Source organism: Papio anubis, chromosome 6 (genome assembly GCF_008728515.1).
Source record: "Papio anubis isolate 15944 chromosome 6, Panubis1.0, whole genome shotgun sequence".
Taxonomy (NCBI): Eukaryota; Metazoa; Chordata; class Mammalia; order Primates; family Cercopithecidae; genus Papio; species Papio anubis.
In genome coordinates, this window is record NC_044981.1 from 157,840,232 (window position 1) to 157,861,129 (window position 20,898).

At 40.7% G+C, this 20,898-nt stretch overlaps 1 protein-coding gene across 4 annotated transcripts in view; it reads right to left on the minus strand.

Annotated features, from left to right (window-relative positions):
- Nucleotides 1–20,898, minus strand: part of PRKN (parkin RBR E3 ubiquitin protein ligase) — a 1,413,696-nt gene that overhangs the window by 13,610 nt on the left and 1,379,188 nt on the right. For 3 of the 4 annotated variants that reach the window (XM_017957438.1, XM_017957437.1, XM_017957439.3), the window contains one exon: nucleotides 18,010–20,783. The exons of the other annotated variant lie outside the window; for it this stretch is intronic. In XM_017957438.1, the coding sequence (XP_017812927.1) occupies nucleotides 20,671–20,783 (113 nt within the window). In that variant the 3' untranslated portion in view covers nucleotides 18,010–20,670. Of the gene's footprint in view, nucleotides 1–18,009; nucleotides 20,784–20,898 lie in introns of those variants that run through there. 4 annotated transcript variants of the gene reach the window in all.

A 20,898-nucleotide genomic window follows, 5' to 3' on the forward strand; every position in this document is an offset into this window, starting at 1 on the left:
TAAATTATGATGAGTTTGTCTACAAGTATTTATCCCATTACATTTACCTAATTATTTTATTTTAATTGTTTTCCTAGATTATTTATGAAAACTGCAATAGTCATGATTTAAAGTTATGAAACCACCACTGGAAAATTATAATTGAGACAGTGAAAAAGATATGACCTAACTTGGTTCTATGACTTCATCTTGCTTCTAACCTCCAAGCTGTCCTTGTTCATTCCTGGATTTTGCGAGGAACTCAGTTTCGAGTTTAGCTTTCAGAGAAAGACAGTAACAGTCCTTTTCCAAAACAAACCTCCTTACTGCCTGTGGACTAGACTGCTTAAAGCCACAAGATTGAAGTTATGGTAATTTTACTAAATAATTCAAGATGTAGCTATTGTTTTAACCAATATTAATGTTTCATTTATTAAAGATTACACAAACAAGGATCATTCTGTCTCGTGCTGGGTTTATAGTTTTGTAACCCCTGTGCCAAATTTTGACACAGTATCCCTGCCAGTATTTGGGAGGGATAAGTATGAAATTGCTTGATTAATATATGCAAACAAAAATGTATGCTGGCAATTCTTAAGATGTTTCTATTACTTTACCAATAATTTTAAAACTAGCTTATTTATTAAATATTTTACCTAAGTCACATAAACTTGAAAAAGCATTTGACTAGTCTTTCCTTTTTCTGATAAAATATTTAAGTGCTTTTATTTTTCTTCAAGCCAATTAATTAGAACTCTTTTATATATTTTCAGTAGTGAAACATTGTGTACACAACACATAAATATACGTGTATTAGACATGCCAATAGAAATACATCTTATAGATTCATAAAGACCCCCCATTTTTTCCTATCTTAAACTTTCAGGTTCTTGATAACCTGTTTCACAATCCTACGCAGTTGTCAACTAAATAGCCTGAAATTTGCATATTAAAGAAAACAACTCAGGTAAAAATCAAATAGCAAAATTTACATAAGGTACAGAGTGAAAAAGCCTGGTGGTGTTAGAGGGAGATTAAAGATGGATGCTAAATCAAACATAATATTATAGAAATGTATCATAGGTTTGTATAAGAAGACCAATTTTATTTAGATAGTGACTTTCTATCTTTTAACTGGATCTCTGGGTTCTGGGCAGAGCCTATGCTGAATCCTGGGTTTCCAAAAAGGGATAATTATTTTGAGGTTAGACTATGTGATGTTTTTACAGTGCACTTAAAAAAATTTTTTTAAGTGTAATCTCAGCACTTTGGGAGGCTGAGGCGGGCAGATAACGAGGTCAGGAGTTCGAGGCCAGCCTTACCAACATGGTGAAACCCTGTCTCTACTAAAAATACAAAACTTAGCCAGGCGTGGTGGCGTGTGCCTGTAATCCCAGTTACGCAGGAGGTTGAGGCAGGAGAATTGCTTGAACCCGGGAAGCAGAGGTTGCAGTGAGCTGAGATCATGCCACTGCACTACAGCCTGGGCGACAGAGTGAGACTCCATCCCAAAAAAGAAAAAAAAAAAGAAAAAAAATAGGACAAAGTCCTAGGAGAGAAAAAAGAAAAACAAAAACATGAAGGCCTTTTAAATACATACATACACACACACACACACACACACACACACACACACACACACACACATATCTTGGATGTTAGCTTTTAATTAAGCTGATTTTTAACCATTGAGCTTCTTTTAAAAAAATCTTTTTAAATCTCATACTATATTTCGGCTAGGACAAATTGCTGCTATTTCAGAAGTACCACTGTAGGACTTCCTGAGGCTTTGTCACAGGCACACCCTTAACCTTGGCAAAATAAACTTTCTAAATGGATTGAGACCTGTCTAGGATACTTTGGGTTTACAAATTGGTAATGATGAAGGGATTGTAAGTGGAGGGGCCCCTGACCTTTGACAAATCTCTGGTCATTGCTTGGTACCAGCTGGAGCTATCCCTATGGCTCAAACCAACAGGAAAATTTACTGAGGCCGGGGCGCCCCCTCCCTCCAGAGTATCACTGTTCTCTGAAAATTTGGTCAAGTTCTAAAGTTTATTTTGCTGTGCAAGTCCTTTTGTGGAGTTTTGCTTGCTTCCATCAATGAAGGCAAGTTTTCCTGCTTCCATGATGATGGAAGGTAAGCAACCCCTTTCTGGACTTGCAGCTCACTTCCACCAGGCAAGGGGAGCTTGAATTTTTCCCCTGTTTCTAGCATGGTAGAGAGCAGTCTTCAACCTGGGACCCATTCCTAGGTAAGTAGCTGATTTTTTTTTTTTTTTTGTCTTGGAAATCCTTCTTATGACTAAAGTTAAGATTAACAACCAGCTTTGCCTTTAGAGCACCTTACCATTAGAGCGCTCAGTAATCGTATAAATTGGGCAATTGTTTGTTTTGCTTAACTCTTTTGTTGTTGTTATTTGTTTCTGTTTTTTTATTGTTTGGTCTTTTTCCCATTGGGTTTGACCAACGCCATCCAACTTGATCAAATCCAAAGAAAAGTTTCAAATGATGGGGAACAAGGCCTCTGACTTGGCTACGTTCCTGCAGCTGGAAAAAAAAAAGGGAAAAGAAAAAAATGGCCAGCAAAAGGGAAAAAAGGGAACGATTTTTGATTTTGACTATCCTAGGGGCTTTATTTCCATAACAAGGCCACGTTTTTGCTAGCCAGACTGAAAGAGCCGTGGCTGTCGCCCCACAGTTCAGTAGCTTAGTTGTGCCTTTTTTTTCCACTACAACAGCCTGGGTTTGGTTCCTAAATCAAGTCCTTTTCGGTTTGATATTTGTGCTACTTTTGAAATATCAGCAATTTGTCCCAGCTAAAATATGGTAATAAGATTTAAAAAATTTGTTTTAAGGAGCTCAGTGGTTAAAAGTTAGCTTAATTAAAAGCTAATATCCAAGGGGTGTGTGTGTGTGTGTGTATGTATGTGTATTTAAAAGATCCTTTTTTCCCTCTCGTAGAACCTTGTTTTTACAAGAAAAGTGTTTTCCCTTTTTTGCTTCTCAGTCGACTGAAATCTGTTTTCTACATTAACTTTTGCTGCCTCTCGTTGTTCTTGACACATTGCTATATGAAAGACCAAAACACTTACAGCCTGTGCTTCCTTAAAGAAAACAGAGAAGGTATCAGCCTCCCCTTTGGGGTGAAGCCTCTGCTTTTTATTTTGGAACCCTAAAAGTGTAAACAGACAAGTTCACCCCATATCTTAAATTGCTTGCTTTGGTATTGCGTTACCTGATTTTTTTTTTTTTTTTTTCCCTGACTAAAATAGTTACTTCGGCAGAGACTATTCTTGGGTGTTTTACTTAAGGAAGAGTGTAGTTTAGACACTTACAGAAGTGTCTTTATTAAAAAATAAGTGCACTGTAAAGGCATCATGTGTTCTAGTCTCATAAGAATTATCTGTTTTGGGAGACACAGGATTCAGTGTGGGCTCTGCCCAGAGCTCAGAGATCCAGTTAAAAGATAGAGACTAAATTTAGAACTACCTATCTAAATCACATTGGTCTCCTTATAAAATCCTATGAAAGATTTCTATAGTTTCATGTTTGATTTGGCATCTGTTCTTAATCTCTCTCTAGCACATCAGACTCTTTCCCTCTGTACTTTGAGATGTAAACTTTGACATCTGATTTTTTCCCCCTAAGAGCTGTTTCCTTAATATGCAAACTTAGGGCTACCTGGCTTATAATTGCCTATAAACCTAAAACAGGTGTAAAAAGTAAAGTAGAGGTTCCTCTTCAAAGACTTTCCTCCCCATCTAATTAGGAATAAATAGTAACTTCTCTTAGAAGCAAAACTTATTCAAAGACCTATGCTAACATTCTTAAATATCTGCTAGCCATAATAAAGAAATCAATGTTCTTTATGTTCTTAGCTCCAACAATTTAGCCTAAATATTTCCCAGATAAGCTTATACTGGTCCAAGCAAGCATTAAGTCATCGCCTGTTTCTCTTCTTATTTGAAGGTGTTTTTACTTTTCTCAGCATTCCACAAGCACTTAAATCAAATCCCTTATTAGAAGAAATGGAGACTTTAACAACCTCCTCCCGAGTTCAAGCTATTCTCCTGCCTCAGCCTCCAGAGTAGCTGGGATTACAGGCATGCGCCCTGCTAATTTTGTATTTTTAGTACAGATGGGGTTTCTCCATCTTGGTCAGGCTGGTCTCAAACTCGCAACCTCAGGTGATCCATCCACCTTGGCCTCCCAAAATGCTAGGATTACAGGCGTGAGCCACCACGCCCGGCCTTGGTCAAGTATTTTTATATTTATCTCTGCTAGGTGTCAAAATTTGGCAGGAGGGTTATAAAGCTATGAACACAGTCCGGGCCGGGCACGGTGGCTCACGCCTGTAATCCCAGCACTTTGGAAGGCCGAGACAGGTGGATCACGAGGTCAGGAGATCGAGACCATCCTGGCTAACACGGTGAAACCCCCATCTCTACTAAAAATACAAAAAACTAGCCGGGCATGGTGGCGAGTGCCTGTAATCCCAGCTACTCAGGAGGCTGAGGCAGGAGAATGGCGTGAACCCGGGAGGCAAAGCTTGCAGTGAGCCGAGATCACGCCACTGTACTCCAGCCTGGGCCACAGAGCAAGACTCCGTCTCAAAAAAACAAAACAAAACAACACAGTCCGAAAGAGAATTATCTTTGCGTAAAATTTAACAAATAAGACATTTAACTCTGGTTAATGAAAACAGCTGAATCCTGAGTTACTGGCAAAACAGAAGAAAAAAACACCTCATTTATGTAACCTTCAGATTTTCTTAGGAAAACCTTAAATTCACAGGCTATGAAAAACTTAATGGGGAAATAACTTCAAATGATAACTATTGTAGTTTTCATAAGTAATCTGAGTAAGCTATTTTAAAACGTTAATTAGGTAAGTGTAATGGCATAAATGTCTGTACATAAATTTGTCACATAGTTTAAAACTTAAAGTTATATTAAGTTAAATAACAGTCTAATTAAATGTCTAACTTCCAATTTTTAAAAAATTATAGGAAAACATTTTTCTAAAAAAAGTGTTGTTAAATGAAAATAATTTTTATCTAATTCAGAGATTATTTAAAATTTATTTATGATGGCCAAGCGCAGTGTCTCATGCCTGTAATCCCAGCACTTCGGGAGGCTGAGGCAGGTTGATCACTTGAGATCAGGAGTTGAAGACCAGCCTGGCCAACATGGTGAAAACCTGTCTCTACTAAAAATTCAAAATTTACCCAGGTGTGGTGGGGCATGCCTGTAATCCCAGCTACTCGGGAGGCTGAGGGAGGGGAATCTCTTGAACCTAGAAAGCAGAGGTTGCAGTGAACCAAGATCGCACCACTGTACTCCAGCCCAGGCGACAGAGCTCTCAAAAGAAAAAAAAGAAAAAGTTATTTATGAAACAAGACGAAAGTAACCACCTTTTTTTTTGGCAAGAAAGGTTAAAAGGAAAATAATTTTGTATGAGAAAAAAGTCTTGTATAGCAAAATTTTGTTCTAAAATAAAATGACTGTTTCATTTTCTTTTTTTTTCTTTTTTGTTATCTTTTTTCTTTATTATTTCTTTCTACTATTTTCTGCTGGCAGGAAGTGACTGGTTATTTGAGAAGGAGAGATGTCTAGAATAAAACGGGAAGTCTAAGCATGTATAAATGACTTGTATCGAGTTTTCTATAATTAAAGGGAAATTATTTATAATAGTCTTTCTAGAGATTGGGTTTGATATAAAAATATACTTATACACTAAATAATTGGTTAGAACAATGACATTTTTAAATGTACTACTTGACTCTTAATAAAGTTACAAGAGATTCCATTTTTTTTTTTAACCCAAAGTTCAACTCTTATTGTGTCTTGCTGTTTTCGGCTTTCCCTCCCCTTTGAAAAGGCCTGAGATAATTAGTCTGTCCTTCAACTCATTTTCACCTCCTGGAATTTTTTTTCTTGGGATCTAACTATTTGTTGTAGCTTGATGCTAAAAATGTTTTATCTTAAAGTTCTAAAGGAACTGTTTTCTTCCAACATAACATTCTGTGCTCCTGGCTTTAAATTGTACTATGGACCTGAAAATTTGCACTTATTACCCAGGAAACACTCTTCTTATGTGTAACTGAAGCACTCTTTTCATTAGTTTTGACTTGCAGGTTACCTAAATGGATTCCCCAGAGGGAACAGCAATCACACTGTAGAAGGTCTTCTCTTTGCCTTTTGGTAACTGGCCTAACAGACAAATTTTATGTTTTATTGAAATAATTCCTACACCATTGTTATTGAGTTCTGATTTTGCTTAGGGAAAAAAAAACTGAGGTTTTTTTAAACTTAAGGTTGTTACATCCATGTAACTTTTTGTTTTTTGCTTTTAAAGTCCTTGTGCCACTAAGTTACAGGGCTTTGACTCCTGGGTCTAAAAAGGACATCGAGTGCTGCTAAATCATAAACAGTGAAAGCAGTTAAAGCCTCATCTTCAGACCCGGTAGAAGATGCCAATCATAATAAACTATGTTCATAAGACACAAGGCCAGAAGTTGTAACTATTCAACTCCTCAAGGCCCAGGAACTGCTGTGGAAGAGGTGGGTACATGAGATTGGAAGTGCCAATTTTGAGAGAAAAAATTAGTTCAGTTTCTCTGTAAATTAACCATTAATACTGGAGACATACTGATGCAAGACCAGCTTCTGGGCCCAGTGGCAGATTGACAAGGTGTTCTAGGAGCATCCACCCACTCCTTAACAAGAACATTGTAAAGTTTATTACGAATTTATAGAAATTATATCTTATGGTCAAGATAATTAAAATTTAATAAATTTGTTTATAAAATTTTGAAATGGGTATTAATTGGCCTCATGCTATCTTTTTTAAGGCTTATTGTTTGGGAAATTAAGTCTCCTCTCTCAAAAAATTAAGGTTTTTTTTTGTTGTTGTTGTTTAAATCTTTGCGTTATTACTTTGGCTTAATGAATGTCTTATTTTACAGTGACCTGTAATTCTATTTTGTGATGTGAGGTGTTTTAAACTGTTTTTTTTTTTTTGAGACAGAGTTTCACTCTTGTTGCCCAGGCTGGAGTGCAGTGGTGTGATCTCGGCTCACTGCAACCTCCACCTCCCGGATTCAAGCGATTCTCCTGCCTCAGCCTCCCGAGTAGCTGGGATTACAGGCATGCACCACCATGCCTGGCTAAATTTGTATTTTTAGTAGACACGGGGTTTCTCCATATTGGTCAGGCTGGTCTTGAGCTCCCGACCTCAGGTGATCCGCCCTCCTCGGCCTCCCAAAGTGCTGGGATTACAGGCGTGAGCCACCACGCCCGACTTTTTGTTGTTGTTGTTGCTTTGTTTTGTTTTTTGAGATGGAGTCTTGCTCTGTTGCCCAGGCTGGAGTGCAGTGGTGGGATCTTGGCTCACTGCAACTTCCGCCTCCTGGGTTCAAGCGATTCTCCTGCCTTAGCCTCCTAAGTAGCTGGGATTACAGGTGTGTGCCACCATGCCCAGCTAATTTTTGTATTTTTAGTAGAGATGGGGTTTCACCGTGTTGGTCTAGTTGGTCTTGAACTCCTGACCTCGTGATCTGCCCATCTCAGCCTCTCAAAGTGCTGGGATTACAGGTGTGAGCCACTGTGCGAGGCCGAAGGTTTTTATATTTAACAAACTTTCAAAAAACCGATTCAAACTTTGGTCCTCATTAATCTTTTGATGTTAGATCCCCTGAAGTCCAAAAGAGACATACTCAACTTATTTGATAGAATACTATCATATAGGAACTATTGTCAAATATGAAATGGCATTTAACCTTCTTTGGATTATATTTATGTAAGTGTGTTATTAGTATGTGTTCCAGAATGTTATGAGATTGTTGTGATTCTGATATGTCCTACTATATATTATCAGTAGTAATTATTATGTAAAATTGTTATATGCCATAGAAGTAACCAAATTTCCTTGTCAATTGTGTTTAAAAGACTGTTTTAAGACTTTTGTTATCCACAATTGTTGTGCTCATATCCTTTTCAAAAGGTGGTTTTATAATCAGCTATAGGACTCTGACAGGTGCTCTTGAAGGCAAGTGTCTAGTAACTTTGGAGACTGTGACACTAGAATAGAGGAGAAACTTTCAAGACTCTCATAGAGAGCTAATGTATTCAAAAACGTTGAACAGAACAAGAGTTAACTATCTAGACTAAACTAATGGAAAACTGAAATAATCTTTTTTTGACTTTGTTTGAAACATTACCAATTATTTTGTTTCTGAGTCCAGAAAACCCCTTTTCTTTGAACTATTTACAGCTTTTAACAATTGGGTTAACTACACTCCTGTGAGCAAAATCTAAAGCATATTTCTCTCTACCTAATTCCTCTGAATTTGAAAGCTATTTGCAAGCATACTTAATTTATATCAGTATAATTATTTGCATAATTCAACAATAATCTGTTTTCTTTTGTAACAGGACATAGTTGAAGACAATGGTTATTTTACCAAGGCTTTGATTGGAATTGTATACTTTCAGATATAAAGAAACTGCTTTAAGGAATCAAAGTTGACTTAGAAAGCCAATAAAAGCCCCTTTGGAAAGCTGGCCTCATACCTTGTCTACCCAGTTCTTGTACAGGTTCCTGACCTGTGGTAAGTAAAGAATGTCACTTTCTGACAGGCCCAGGAGCACCAAATTATCTTGGGACTTCGGTGAGGAGTTCACCCAATTAATACAGGTATTTGCAGGCACAGATAAATCTGTGGCTCGGCTCAAGTCTTTGAAGTGTAACCTGAGATTCCCTATGGAACAAAGTTCCAGCAAAGGCAGTTGTGGCAAATAATTATTCTTGCTGACTTTATGCAAACACTCAGGCCAAGCATAAAAAGACTAACACTTAGTTTAAACATAAATTTGTCCTGTTATTTGTCTTTAGTGAAAACGGGTACTGGGGAAAGAAAAATTATATTTTAAAATGAACTATAGTACACCTGTTATTAGATTCTAGTCTTGCCTAATGCTTAAAGTTTTCTTTGTTTTCTAGTTTGGACTGAATGTTAAAATTTTCTTGGCTACAAGTCTGCAAAATAATGTTTTCACTTTTATCCCTTCTTTCCTTTCCTCCCTGCCCCTCATTTATCGTGATTTGAAATTACTAAAAATTAAACTGTGCTTTCTTAAAGGCCAGAGCCTGGAACACGTGAGGAGAATTCACAGAAGTGCCTGGAAAGGGAACTGCAGTGGATCTTACAGAGCCTTGAAGCATGTGGAGGAGTTTGGCTCTTATTCATAAAGGACAAAATGCTGCCTCCACCTCCCCACCTGTCTAGTTTTATTCAGTGATGTCTATCCTCATGACTTGGGCCGTCTTCATCATCACGTCTATTTGGATACCTAGGTCTGCCATTTTTTTTTTTTTTCCCCCAAATGCTTTCCACATAAGATGGCCTGGGTGTCAATTGCTTAACTTGGTGGAATCATTTCTACTCACCTATAAAATGGGAATAATAAAAATGCTATGTATCCGATTGTTGTGAGGATGAAATGGGAATGCTTGGACATGGGGCCTGGTTGCTGGTACAGGTGTCTGCTCTCTTCCCTGCTGCATCCCTCGCTACCTGCCATCCTCTTGCCGCACTTCTGCAGTGCTGAGTGTCAGACCCACAGCCTCCACGCCCTCCAGTCTCTTCCTTCTCGCTGATCTTTTCTTTTTCCAGGCACATCTGCCACTACTGTCTGGACCAAACACTGTTTCACCGAGGACGTTTAAGCACGTTGTTGAACTAGAAATAATTTATTAACTCAATTACTTATAAACACATTCTTTTCCCACTCATTAAAAGTGGTTTGAGAAATTTGTTTCATTGATCTTAAAGTGCTAAATCAAGTGTTTTTCCTTTGGTCGGGAAAGGCCTTTGCCATTTACCTGCATCCACTCATTCATTTGTGAAGATGTGTGTGCAGGCCCTATGGTGACCGTGTCTGTCTAAAGTGAAGAGCTCAGCACCCAAACTCTAGAACACTAGAAAACATAGCTCGATCATGTGTTCTCTTCTCTAACAGAGTAAAAGTTAAGGTGCATTTACTCAGTGCCTAGGGGGTTCAGGCTTCAACCATGTGGGTGCTGTTTTTACCCGGAATACCAACTGATTCCAGGAAAGAGTATGAGGAGATTCAAGATTTCTATTTCTTTTGAACATATGTTATTAGAGTTCACTGTTAGGAAACTATTTTAAAGATAATTATTTGAATACTGAAAATGGCTTTGATTTCTAAGAGGAAGCCAGGCTCACTTAAATTACTTCTCCATATGTAATGAAGGCAAAAGACTACACTGGTATGAGACTGGAAATGTCTATAAGATGCAATTGATTGATTTGCTGATTCTCTTTCCTCACGTGAGCATCTTTTCCATGTTCATGACCCACCACTGATATTCTGTGGAACTGAATGAAAACTAGGGTCCCCAAAGCCTTGTTGCGGGTGTGGAGGAAGGTGAGAGAGTGGAGGGGAGAGGATGGACACGGTATTCCTGTCAGGGTGCAGCTGCAGCTCTGCTCCAAGGCACGTGGGTCCTCTGGATTCCACAGAATTTCTCCCAAGGTCATCCTTTTCCAGCAGCAGCCCCTCCACCTGGAGCATCACTGGTGGGCAGCTGTGGCATCAGGCACTGTCTCTGCTCTCATCTGCTCTGGCTGCGGCAGCAGGATTGGTTTCATTCAAAAAACAACTGGTTTTCATGGCAGGGACAACAGTGAGCAGAGCAGAGAATAGGCACTTGAGCGTCCTACTGGCTTTCTTCTTGCCTGAGGCTAGTCCTCCTTGAGCCAATCCTATGTCTTCTAGAGCATTTATTTGCTCCTCTGTACTTTCAACTTCTGGCTACTGCTCTGTAGTCATAAATGTGCTACAGGCTTAAAACAAACACCTCGCCGCCACCTTTTATCTCTCCTACCATCAAGTACCCCTCAAAATTAGGGTTCACTGAGCATGGTGTCTCATGCCTGTAAATCCAACACTTTGGGAGGCTGAGGCAGGAGGATCACCTGAGCCCAGGAGTTCCAGACCAGCCAGGGCAACAAAGTGAGACCCTGTCTCTACAAAAAAAAAAAAAAAAAAATTAGCCAAGCATGGTGGCACACACCTGTAGTCCCAGCTACTTAGGAGGCTGGAGGATAGCTTGAGTCTGGGAGGTCAAGGCTATAGTGAGCTGTGATTGTGCCACTTTGTGTCACTGCACTCCAGCCTGGGCAACAGAGTGAGACCCTGTCTCAAAAAAAGAGAAAATTAAGGTCATATTTGTTGTTTACTTCTCTATCTTCCATTCATTCATTTTTCGTGACAGCTTAATTCAGATAGGATCCAACATATACAATTTATCCACTGAAGTGTATAATTCAATAGTTTTTAATATATTCACAGATTGCTATCACCCCTAAAGGAAACCCTGTGGCCATTAGCAGTCACTTCCATTCCCTCCTCTGCCCAGCTGTAGGCAACCACTAATCTACTTTCTGTCTATTCTGTACCATTCATATAAATGGAATCATACATTAAGTACGTGGTCCTTTGTGTCTGGCTTCTTTCTCTTTGCAGAATGTTTTCAAGGTTCATACATTTTGTTGAAACAGGTTTTACCATTCTTCATTTGAAACGTCCACGTGTAAGTTATAATACATGTGTAGGGATTCAATTCTTTGGGCCATTTGCAAATAATGTAGCTTATGCACATGTGGTACAAGCAAAATTTAGTACAAATAACAAGTATTAATATAGAGATATAGCAAGGCATAGGAAAGGAAATTCAGCAGTTGAAAAGGTTTTGTGGCCTGAGAGTCTTTATAGAATTGTTTGATCCAAAAGGCCCTGAGATATCCTCAGGTGCACCATCGGATCTGCACAGTGACCATCCATGCCACCCCCTGGTGTGTGAGGGCCTGGTGATAGTTCACTCACTACTCAGACCCATTGGAAGATATTTAAGTCAACAGAAGCACCTTCAACTCTAACAGAACACCTGGGGCACCCTGGACTTCTCTACCTTTGAGGACTTCTCTACCTTTGAGGACTACGCAAGTGGAGACTGTAGTGTAGCCATATTCCCCACGTGAACCCCAGTAAGAACTCCCTACCACGTATTCGCAAAGGAAGCTGGTCGATAGATTTCTATTGGCCTTCTCTCTTTTAAGTAATGACTTTCATTTTTGTCTTTGAAAATAATGCATCCTTGTTATAAAAATATTCAAGTGATATAGAAAAGCATAAAGAAGAAAAGAAAAGTCATCCCGAATTTCACCACCATCCAAAAAGCCAGTATCACCTTTGGTAAGCATCATTCCAGTCATCGATGTTTGCCAAGCATACAGATGGAAGGATAGATGGATGGTGGCTAGAAACCCAAAAAACAATGATTTTATTTTGTAAAAAGGAGATCATACTATATGTGCTCTTTTTTTCATGTTAAATAATAATTTTTGGCCAGGTACAGTGGCTCACACTTGTAATCCCAGCACTTTCGGAGGCAGAGGCGGGTGGATCATGAAGTCAGGAGTTTGAGACCAGCCTGGCCAACATGGTGAAACCCTGTCTCTACTAAAAATGCAAACATTAGCTGGGTGTGGTGGCAGGCACCTGTAATCCCAGCTATTTGGGAGTCTGAGGCAGGAGAATCACTTGAACCTGGGAGGCAGAGGTTGCAGCGAGCCGAGATCACACCACTGCACTCCAACCTGGGTGACAGAGAGAGACTTCATCTCAAAAGAATATATATATGTTATATATATATATATAATATATGTATATATAATTTTGTTTCTTAGGAAATTAGAAGAAAAATAAAACAAATGAAATGGACTGGACTGCTAAAATTGTGTAAGTATTTCTTCAGATTAGTCCCCTAAAATTGCCTCTAATGTTACGTAATTACAATAACCACGAAGGGGTCAAGACTATACTCTTTTAGCCACAGGTTTAAATTGTAGACAATCTGGATCAACTCTGCTCTGTAAAACCAGGTGAGAAGCACTCTTCTGCCTCTTCCAACCTCTCTTCCCCAGCCTCCTAATTTTTTTTTTTCCCTTATGTACTGTAAATGTAATTTCTCCAGGGTTGGTTTGTTTGTGTTACTTATTTCTTTGGATTGATTCCCTGGGAATCCATGTTTACCATCTGTCCTTTAGCCGTGGCTTCTGTTCTTATCACTGAAATTATCTGTTCACCTCTGATCAGATTATTAATTTGGAAGGAAAATATTTATTCTAAAATAAGCAATTAGAGATGTACTTCTAATCTTGTACAAGTAGGTTGACATCACAAATTCTCGAGTCGTTTCTTTACAATTTTAAGCTACCATCTAAAATTATTATTTTGAAGAGTCTATTTATTAAAAATGATTCATTGGTAACACAAAGAGCTCCATAAAAAGTATTTCTAGGACTTTTCTCCTAAGATTCAAGTGTTTACTGAACCTGACCATTGGAGGTCTCACAGACTGTCAGATTCCAGCAGGTGCAAATAGAGCCACCTTTTTCCCGCCATCCCCGAGTCTCACACGCAAACTTGGCTCTGGCTCTGCTCCTGTGCTCTGCAGCTTGGCTCACAGGACTCCAGGCCCACAGCCATCCAGGAAGAACTTAAGACGTATCCCAGATTCCTCTCTTACTCCTTGGTCACATCCATTTATCACGTAAGTAGAGACTTATGGCCTGCAAAGCCTAAATTATCTGCTATCCAGTTTGTACAGGAGCATTTGCTGGCCCCTGGAACGGACTGCGGTTTCCAATCTTCATGAACACACTTGAGTTCTGGGATTCTCTGATTTCATAATGTTATTACGAAAGAATTTTCAGACCAGCATGGTTCCCTTGCATGACCATGGCATGGCCAACTTTGCAACTGCCATTTCTGTAATACTTTTTTCCATATCAGTGTCACCATCAGGGACAGGAATAAACACGCATGCATGAGCCAATTCAAATAAAAGTTTTGCGGTACCTGTGAAGCAGGTCTGGGAACCATAGGACCTTGTTGCTGTCCTCTTGTCATTCACTCTTTCACATGAACCTGATAAGCAATCATGACTCTCCTAAGGGGTTGAATGAGAGGCCAGCGTCCTCTGACATGATTGGATGATGCTGTTGATAGGCCACTACCAGTTATCAACTGCTAGGCATGCTTCCAACTGCTTCTTGGTGTTTGGTGACCCACTGTAGAAATGAGCTATGTTCAGAGTTACTTACTTACAAGGATGTGATCACTGTGTGTGTCTCTGAATCCTATCGTGGGGTCTCTGATTCCCATCTTGTGCCTTATTCCTGGTGCTTAGAGTTCCTGCAAACACTCGAAACTGAAAAGTGTTTTTGCATTTATGTTTCTGTTATTGTTGAAATTATGCTGCCCTAGGGGTTATTTGTCAACTACTTTCAGAGACAAAAAAAAAAAAAAAAAAACCACTGGTGGGAGGTGCTGCATTGCATTCTTTAGAGAAGAGGTAGCTAGTATTTGCTAAACCAACTAGGAGACCCATTTTAACTAACATTGTTTGGGCTACCAAGATAAAATGAATGAAAAAGCTTGGTGACTAAAAAAACTTCGCCTAGAACAATACATAAGCAGGAAAAGCAAGAGAAGAAAAACAAATGATAATGACTTTTCAGTTACACCCAAATTAAAAGGAACGATGGCAGTTTGTCTAACTGATAGTTTCTTTGGTGGCACTTGGCATGTGTGGTTCTACAATCCCACAGTTTCAAATTGTTTTGCACAGATCCAAGGTGGGTGGGCAATGAAGGGGGATGGAGTGAGCCCCTTAACTGATGATTATTGATGATTGGCCTCTACTCATCCATGAAATCAACAAATACAGCAAGGAACTGCCCTCATGGAGTTAGTTAGCACTCTAGCTGGGGAGACCAGCAAAAACCTAATACATAAGTAAAATGTATAATATGTGTAGATATAGGTGAGCACTATGGATGTGATGGGTTGACCTGAGAGGCCTTCAGGAAGGGAGGAAGCCGGCCGATGTGTGGGAAGAGCATGCCAAGCCTAGAGACCCACGGGGAGCTCATTCCTGGAAAATCAGCTGGAGAAAATGGAGACTCAGTGATGGCTACCCGGAACTCCAGTGAAATCATGACATCTAAATGCCTTTGTGAAAAATGGTCCTGAAGATAAAGCCAGATGCTAAAAGAGAGCTGTTTCAGAATTGAGAGATTCTCAAATACCACGTGGCAGGTAAGCCTTGCCAGGCTTCAGTTGATCCTGTTTTTAGTGGGATAAGCTTCTTTGGGAGGCATCCGTGTGGGAAGTGTCAGCCTCTTAATTAGTTTGGCTTGAGGGAGGATAGGGGTAAATTTCAGAGATGAGTAGGAGCTTGTTAAGTAAGCAACCTGAGCCAAAGGGTGCTGAGCCTACAAGGGGGCCTGTGAGTGCACGTTGCTTCTTGCGACCTGCTACTCACAGGCAGGGTGACCAACCCACTCCCCTTTGCCCGTAACTATCTTGATTTTATTTATTATTATTTCTTTGAAATGGAGTCTTGCTCTGTTGCCCAGACTGGAGTCCAGTGGTACAATCTTGGCTCACTGCAACCTCCACTTCCTGGGTTCAAGCAATTCACCTGCCTCAGCATCCCGAGTAGCTGGGATTATAGGCACCCACCACCACGCCCAGCTAATTTTTGTATTTTTTGTAAAAATGCAGTTTTACCATGTTGCCTAGGCTGGTCTCAAACTCCTGATCTCAAGTGATCCACTCACTTCAGCCTCTTAAAGTGTTGGGATTATAGGCATGAGCCACTGTTCATGGCCTGGACTTTTAAATTACATATGGAAATGTAAAAGAAACATTTATTAAATTAATTAGCATACAGTAGATCATAATGAATTCCTGAAAAAATGTCACTTTAGAAATCTACTGACATGGAAAGATGCTCATCATATATTTTTAAGTGGAAATAAGATGCAAAATTGTTTCTAGATGGTAGTTTTTATGTTTTCTTTTTTGCCTTTTTTACTTTCTGTAATGGACATGTAACCATGTAATAATAATTTTGTAATGAAAAAAAATACAGGCTGGGTGCAGTGGCTCACGCTTGTAATCCCAGCACTTTGGGAGGCTGAGGCAGGTGGATCATGAGGTCAAGAAATCGAGACCATCCTGGCCAACATTGTGAAACTCCATCTGTACTAAAAATACAAAAATTAGCTGGGCATGGTGGTGTACACTGTAGTCCCAGCTACTTGGGAGGCTGAGACAGGAGAATCGCTTGAACCCAGGAGGTGGAGGTTGCAGGAAGCGGAGATCGCGCCACTGTGCTCCAGCCCAAGTGACAAAGACTCCGTCTCAAAAAAACAAAAAACAAACAAACAAAAAAAACAATATCAAGACAACCTTACAGGGAGAAATACTGAGTGGTGATTTGATGCTAAACAGCATCTCTCAAAAAAGACACTCTTTGAGTTTGAAATTAAAAATCCAAGAACTGTGGATGAAACAAACTACACACAGAAACACACTACAGTTTCATTCTGCACACGCAGTGCGAGTTTTCAGGAACACCCAGCTTTCAGTTGAGATGACCTGAGGCACCAGAGAGCTCGGGGAGGCTCCAAGGCAGATCCCTTTGACCAGGTATCTCAGGGACTCTGAGATAAGATTACCCTGATCTGAAAGCAATGGTTTCCAGTCTGTGCTAGACTTATCTTTGTAATGGAATTTGTTGTTGTTGTTGTTGAGACAGTCTCACTTTGTTGCCCAGGCTGGAGTGCAGTGGCATGATCTCGGCTCACTGCAACCTCCATCTCCGGGATTCAAGCGATTCTTCCACCTGCCTCAGCCTCCCGAGTAGCTGAGGTTACAGGTGGGCACCACCACACCTGGTTAATTTTTGAATTTTTAGTAGAGATGGGGTTTCACCATGTTGGTCAGTCTGGTCTCAAACTCCTGACCTCAGGCGATGCGCTTGCCTTGGCCTCCCAAAGTGCTGGGACTACAGGCATGAGCCACTGCGGCCAGCCTGTTATGGAAATTGGTGCTAGCATAGCAACTTACCTTTATAGGACACTTCTGGGACTGTCTAGAAGATAATGCAATACATGTATATGCAACATGAGTCACCCGCCTCCAGCATGAATCCCTAAATCTACAACTGTGTACTCAGATAGATATTCCTGGCACTTGTCATCACTTTGCATTAGTTTTGTGTTTTCTGTCATTTTATTCTGTAGTTTCCAATGACTGGTTCATTTTTTAATAATAGCGAACAATTATGCAGTGCTTCCTTTATCCTACACACTGTTCTAAGTGCTTTAGTTAAATTTATTAATCGTCACAACTTAATGTGGTGCATGCTATTATTGTCCCCAAAGTTCTTACACAGGTGAGTTTTGGAGGTGAGGTTCCCACCCTGGTGCCTGGAGCTCACCCACTTTCTCGGCTGCCTCTTGCTCTGTCATCACCTGGGCCACCATTCCCATGATTTTGCATTTCCTCGGAGTGTTTCCTGTGGCTACTGGCACCCAGAGGACCTCAGTGCGTGCCTCTTTGCCTAATGTATGTACAGGCCCTATCTCAGAATGTTCCATTCCAGATGCCTCCACCATGGGCTCATTGTGAAATAAACAATGCGTGGCCACTAAAGCAGTTCTTTGAAAATGCAGCGTCAACACACCCACATTGACAGCAATGCAAAGTCACTGAAATTTTCTAGAATGACATGAGAGAAAAAATCCTTATACATAGTCTTTTCCAACGCAAACTTCTCTTTTAAACACTTATTAGAAAAGTTTGCTAGTAAGGCAAGAAAGTGACTTTTAGATTGTTTTGAATGAGGGTTTGCTTTTTGGAACCCTTTCAAATTTTGATAGCCTTAACAAACTGCTCTTATTTAACAAAGAGAAACAGCCAGGGTTAATCTGGAGCTTGGAGTCGATATGAGAATGGCCATTTCATCACCAGGCAATTCCTCCAGGCCACAAGTGAGGTCCATGGAGTAACACAGCCTGTGATTCCCTCCCTCACCCTTCACATCGATTGAAAATGTATCTTCAAAGACAGGACTCAGAAGCTCTTTTGATGCTTTTATTGACAATTTAAGTACAATCTTAGAGTTGTCAGATAATCTCAACACATGTCAGAGAAAATAGATTTTTTCTGCAAAGACTTTATTTCTATTTTTTGATACATTCATATTTTGTTACACCCTTCCTGTGCAAATAATACTGTGATTCGTTTTCATGTGTAGTGGATGCTGATTTTGCTTTTTTTGAGACAGAGTCTCACTCTGTTGCCCAGGCTGGAGTTCAGTGGCGTGATCTCGGCTCACTGCAACCTCTGCCCCCCGGGTTCAAGTGATTCTCCTGCCTCAGCCTCCCGAGAAGCTGGGATTACAGGCGCCTGCCACCGCGCCCAGCTAACTTTGTATTTTTAGTAGAGATGGGGTTTCACTGTCTTGGCCAGGCTGGTCTTGAACTCCTGACCTCGTGATCCACCCACCTCAGCCTCCCAAAGTGCTGGGATTACAGGCATGAGCCACCGTGCCCAGCCTGCTCAAACTTATTTTAAGAATCACTGTTCTATTCTGGAAAGGGAAAAGACCACCACCAAGAAAGGAAAGGAGACCAAGCTGGACAGTCTAATAGTCTAACAGGGGTTCCTAGGGTGCCTGAGCTCTTGGGAGCAAACCTTGTTCAGGCACTGCAAGCCCAACGCAGCATGCAGGCTGGGAAGGCGCAATCATGCAAACATCATCAGGAAGAAAGCTATGGATGATGGGAAACACTGTGTGGTCCCTGTGACAGAAGGGAGCCACCTGATTTGTTGCATCGGGCCAGTGTAAGGAACTGCAATTTAGTGGGATTGCCAACGACACTAAGTCAGGCCCTGATCAGGGTCTGGACTCCGTGTGGACACAAGCCACTGGCTGCCGGGGCTCATGCTTGCGACCTCTCTTTTTTTCCCTTACGATAGAGACTTTGATCTCTCTACCATTTCGATGTGAGCTTTGGGCTTCCTGTCGCAGGTCTGTTGTCACCATGGGGCCATGCTGGAGTCAGCAGATCTTCAGACAGTGAAGCCACATGAAGCTGTGGATGCTGATGTGGCTGCCGCAGAGCCCAGTCTGTCCTCAGTGCAGGGCGTCTGAGAGGACAGGACTGTCCCGGGTGGCTGGAAGAAATGGATTATCTCAGGCAGTTAGGAAAAGAGGGACAGGTGTCCCGGGATGTGGAAAATTTGAGTTCATCCCCTCTCTTTCCTCCAGCAAGGATTTCAGGTGCTACATCTAAAAGCAGAGGCCCTGTTGCCGATTTCAGAATTTACAGAGTCTCTAAATCCAAAAGGGCCTCCATGCGCTAGTGATACTCATGCCCTCAGTTATGTTCACGATCTTCCTGAGAAGTCAGACAATACAAGTAGAACAAAAGATAGTGGTTGTGCTTTCTCTTCTGCGTAGTGTGCGTAAGAACATGAGGTTTGCCGCATGTCGTGTTGTTAATCTTTTGATTGTGCTGTGAATGGCTGAAAAAAAAGCTGAAAGTTTGATCGAACTGAAATCCAGTCCATGTCAACATAAGGAATATTCTAGTGAGTTTACTGTCCTAAGAGAAGGTCTCTCCTGGGGAACCCCTGGGTGTGCAGAGCTCCCTGGGACTTGCAGATTGGACAGAGAGGGTGTGCCAAAGGGTCATAAACCCTTCTAATGGAGAGAGTCCGGCACGCCTTCATTTCAGTAGTTCTGGAAAGGCTCCACTTTAAAGATTCTGGTTTAATAATGTTCACTTTTGTTCAGATTGAATATCATTTTGAAATCATTTCTAAACATGTCTCCTTTATAGGCACATTATCCATTAAATTTACAGAGGAGTCAAATGTATTAGCAAAATCTCCAAGCTGCAAAATGAATACTCAAAATCAAACTATAGATTTTTTGGTAATACTTTCAGAAAAACGATTTCTTTCTGAAGTTGCAAATCATGAAATTGAAGGAAAGTACATTAACTTGATTTCTTCCCTGTAATTCAAACATTCAACATTCAAATTAACTTTCATAATTTCTCACTTAGTTGACAAGTTGATTTATGCATAGTTGGCATTTCATTAATGCAATTTATAGAGATAGAATTCTTAAGGATAAACACATTTTTTTGGCTATTGCCTGTGGTTCTTTGGGAATAGATGCTTTCTGAAAATTTAAATAAGAACATTACTGTTAAAGCCATGAATCTAGTTGAGAACCCACTGCAGTTCATTTTACAGAGAAACACCTTGTCAATGCCATCTTCATGGTGTTTACTGAAGGTAAAACGCAGGATATTAAACGCGAGAACTCTCTCTCCAGCTACTCATTCTGCCTGACTTGAATTCAGGTGAGAATGACCCATACGAGATACATGGATTGCACTTGAATCTGTGCTCCGGGATTTGTGTCATCCTGAGGCTGAGAGCACCTCTTGCTGGTGTCACAGACGGCTCTGCTGTTTTGTGTGGACAAACTGAAAGGGATTCAGGAGCTTCTTCTGTAATTTTGCTCTGCTGTGTTTCATGGACATAGTGAAAGGGATCTAGGAGGTTCTGCTGTAATTTGGCTGTAGTTGGACTTTGAAAAAAACTTGAAGTGTGTGTGTGTGTGTGTGTGTGTGTGTGTGTTTGAAAAGAGAATTAGCAAATGAAGGTAGGACACTGTGTATGCTCCCCCAGGATGGGGCGATGGGGCGCCTGGCTGCCCTGGCTACACGTCGAACCAGTGGTCCCCCATGCAGACGCGGTTCCACTCGCAGCCACAGTTCCAGCACCACTCGAGCCTGCACTGGGGCTGCGGACACTTCATGTGCATGCAGCCTCCTGTTGTGGGGAGAAAACAAAGGTGTGGTGGGTTCGCAGCAAATACCTGGAAAACGCGCATTCCCAAACCAACACGCTAGCCTAGACATCACTTTCTAAGTGAATAATAACAAGC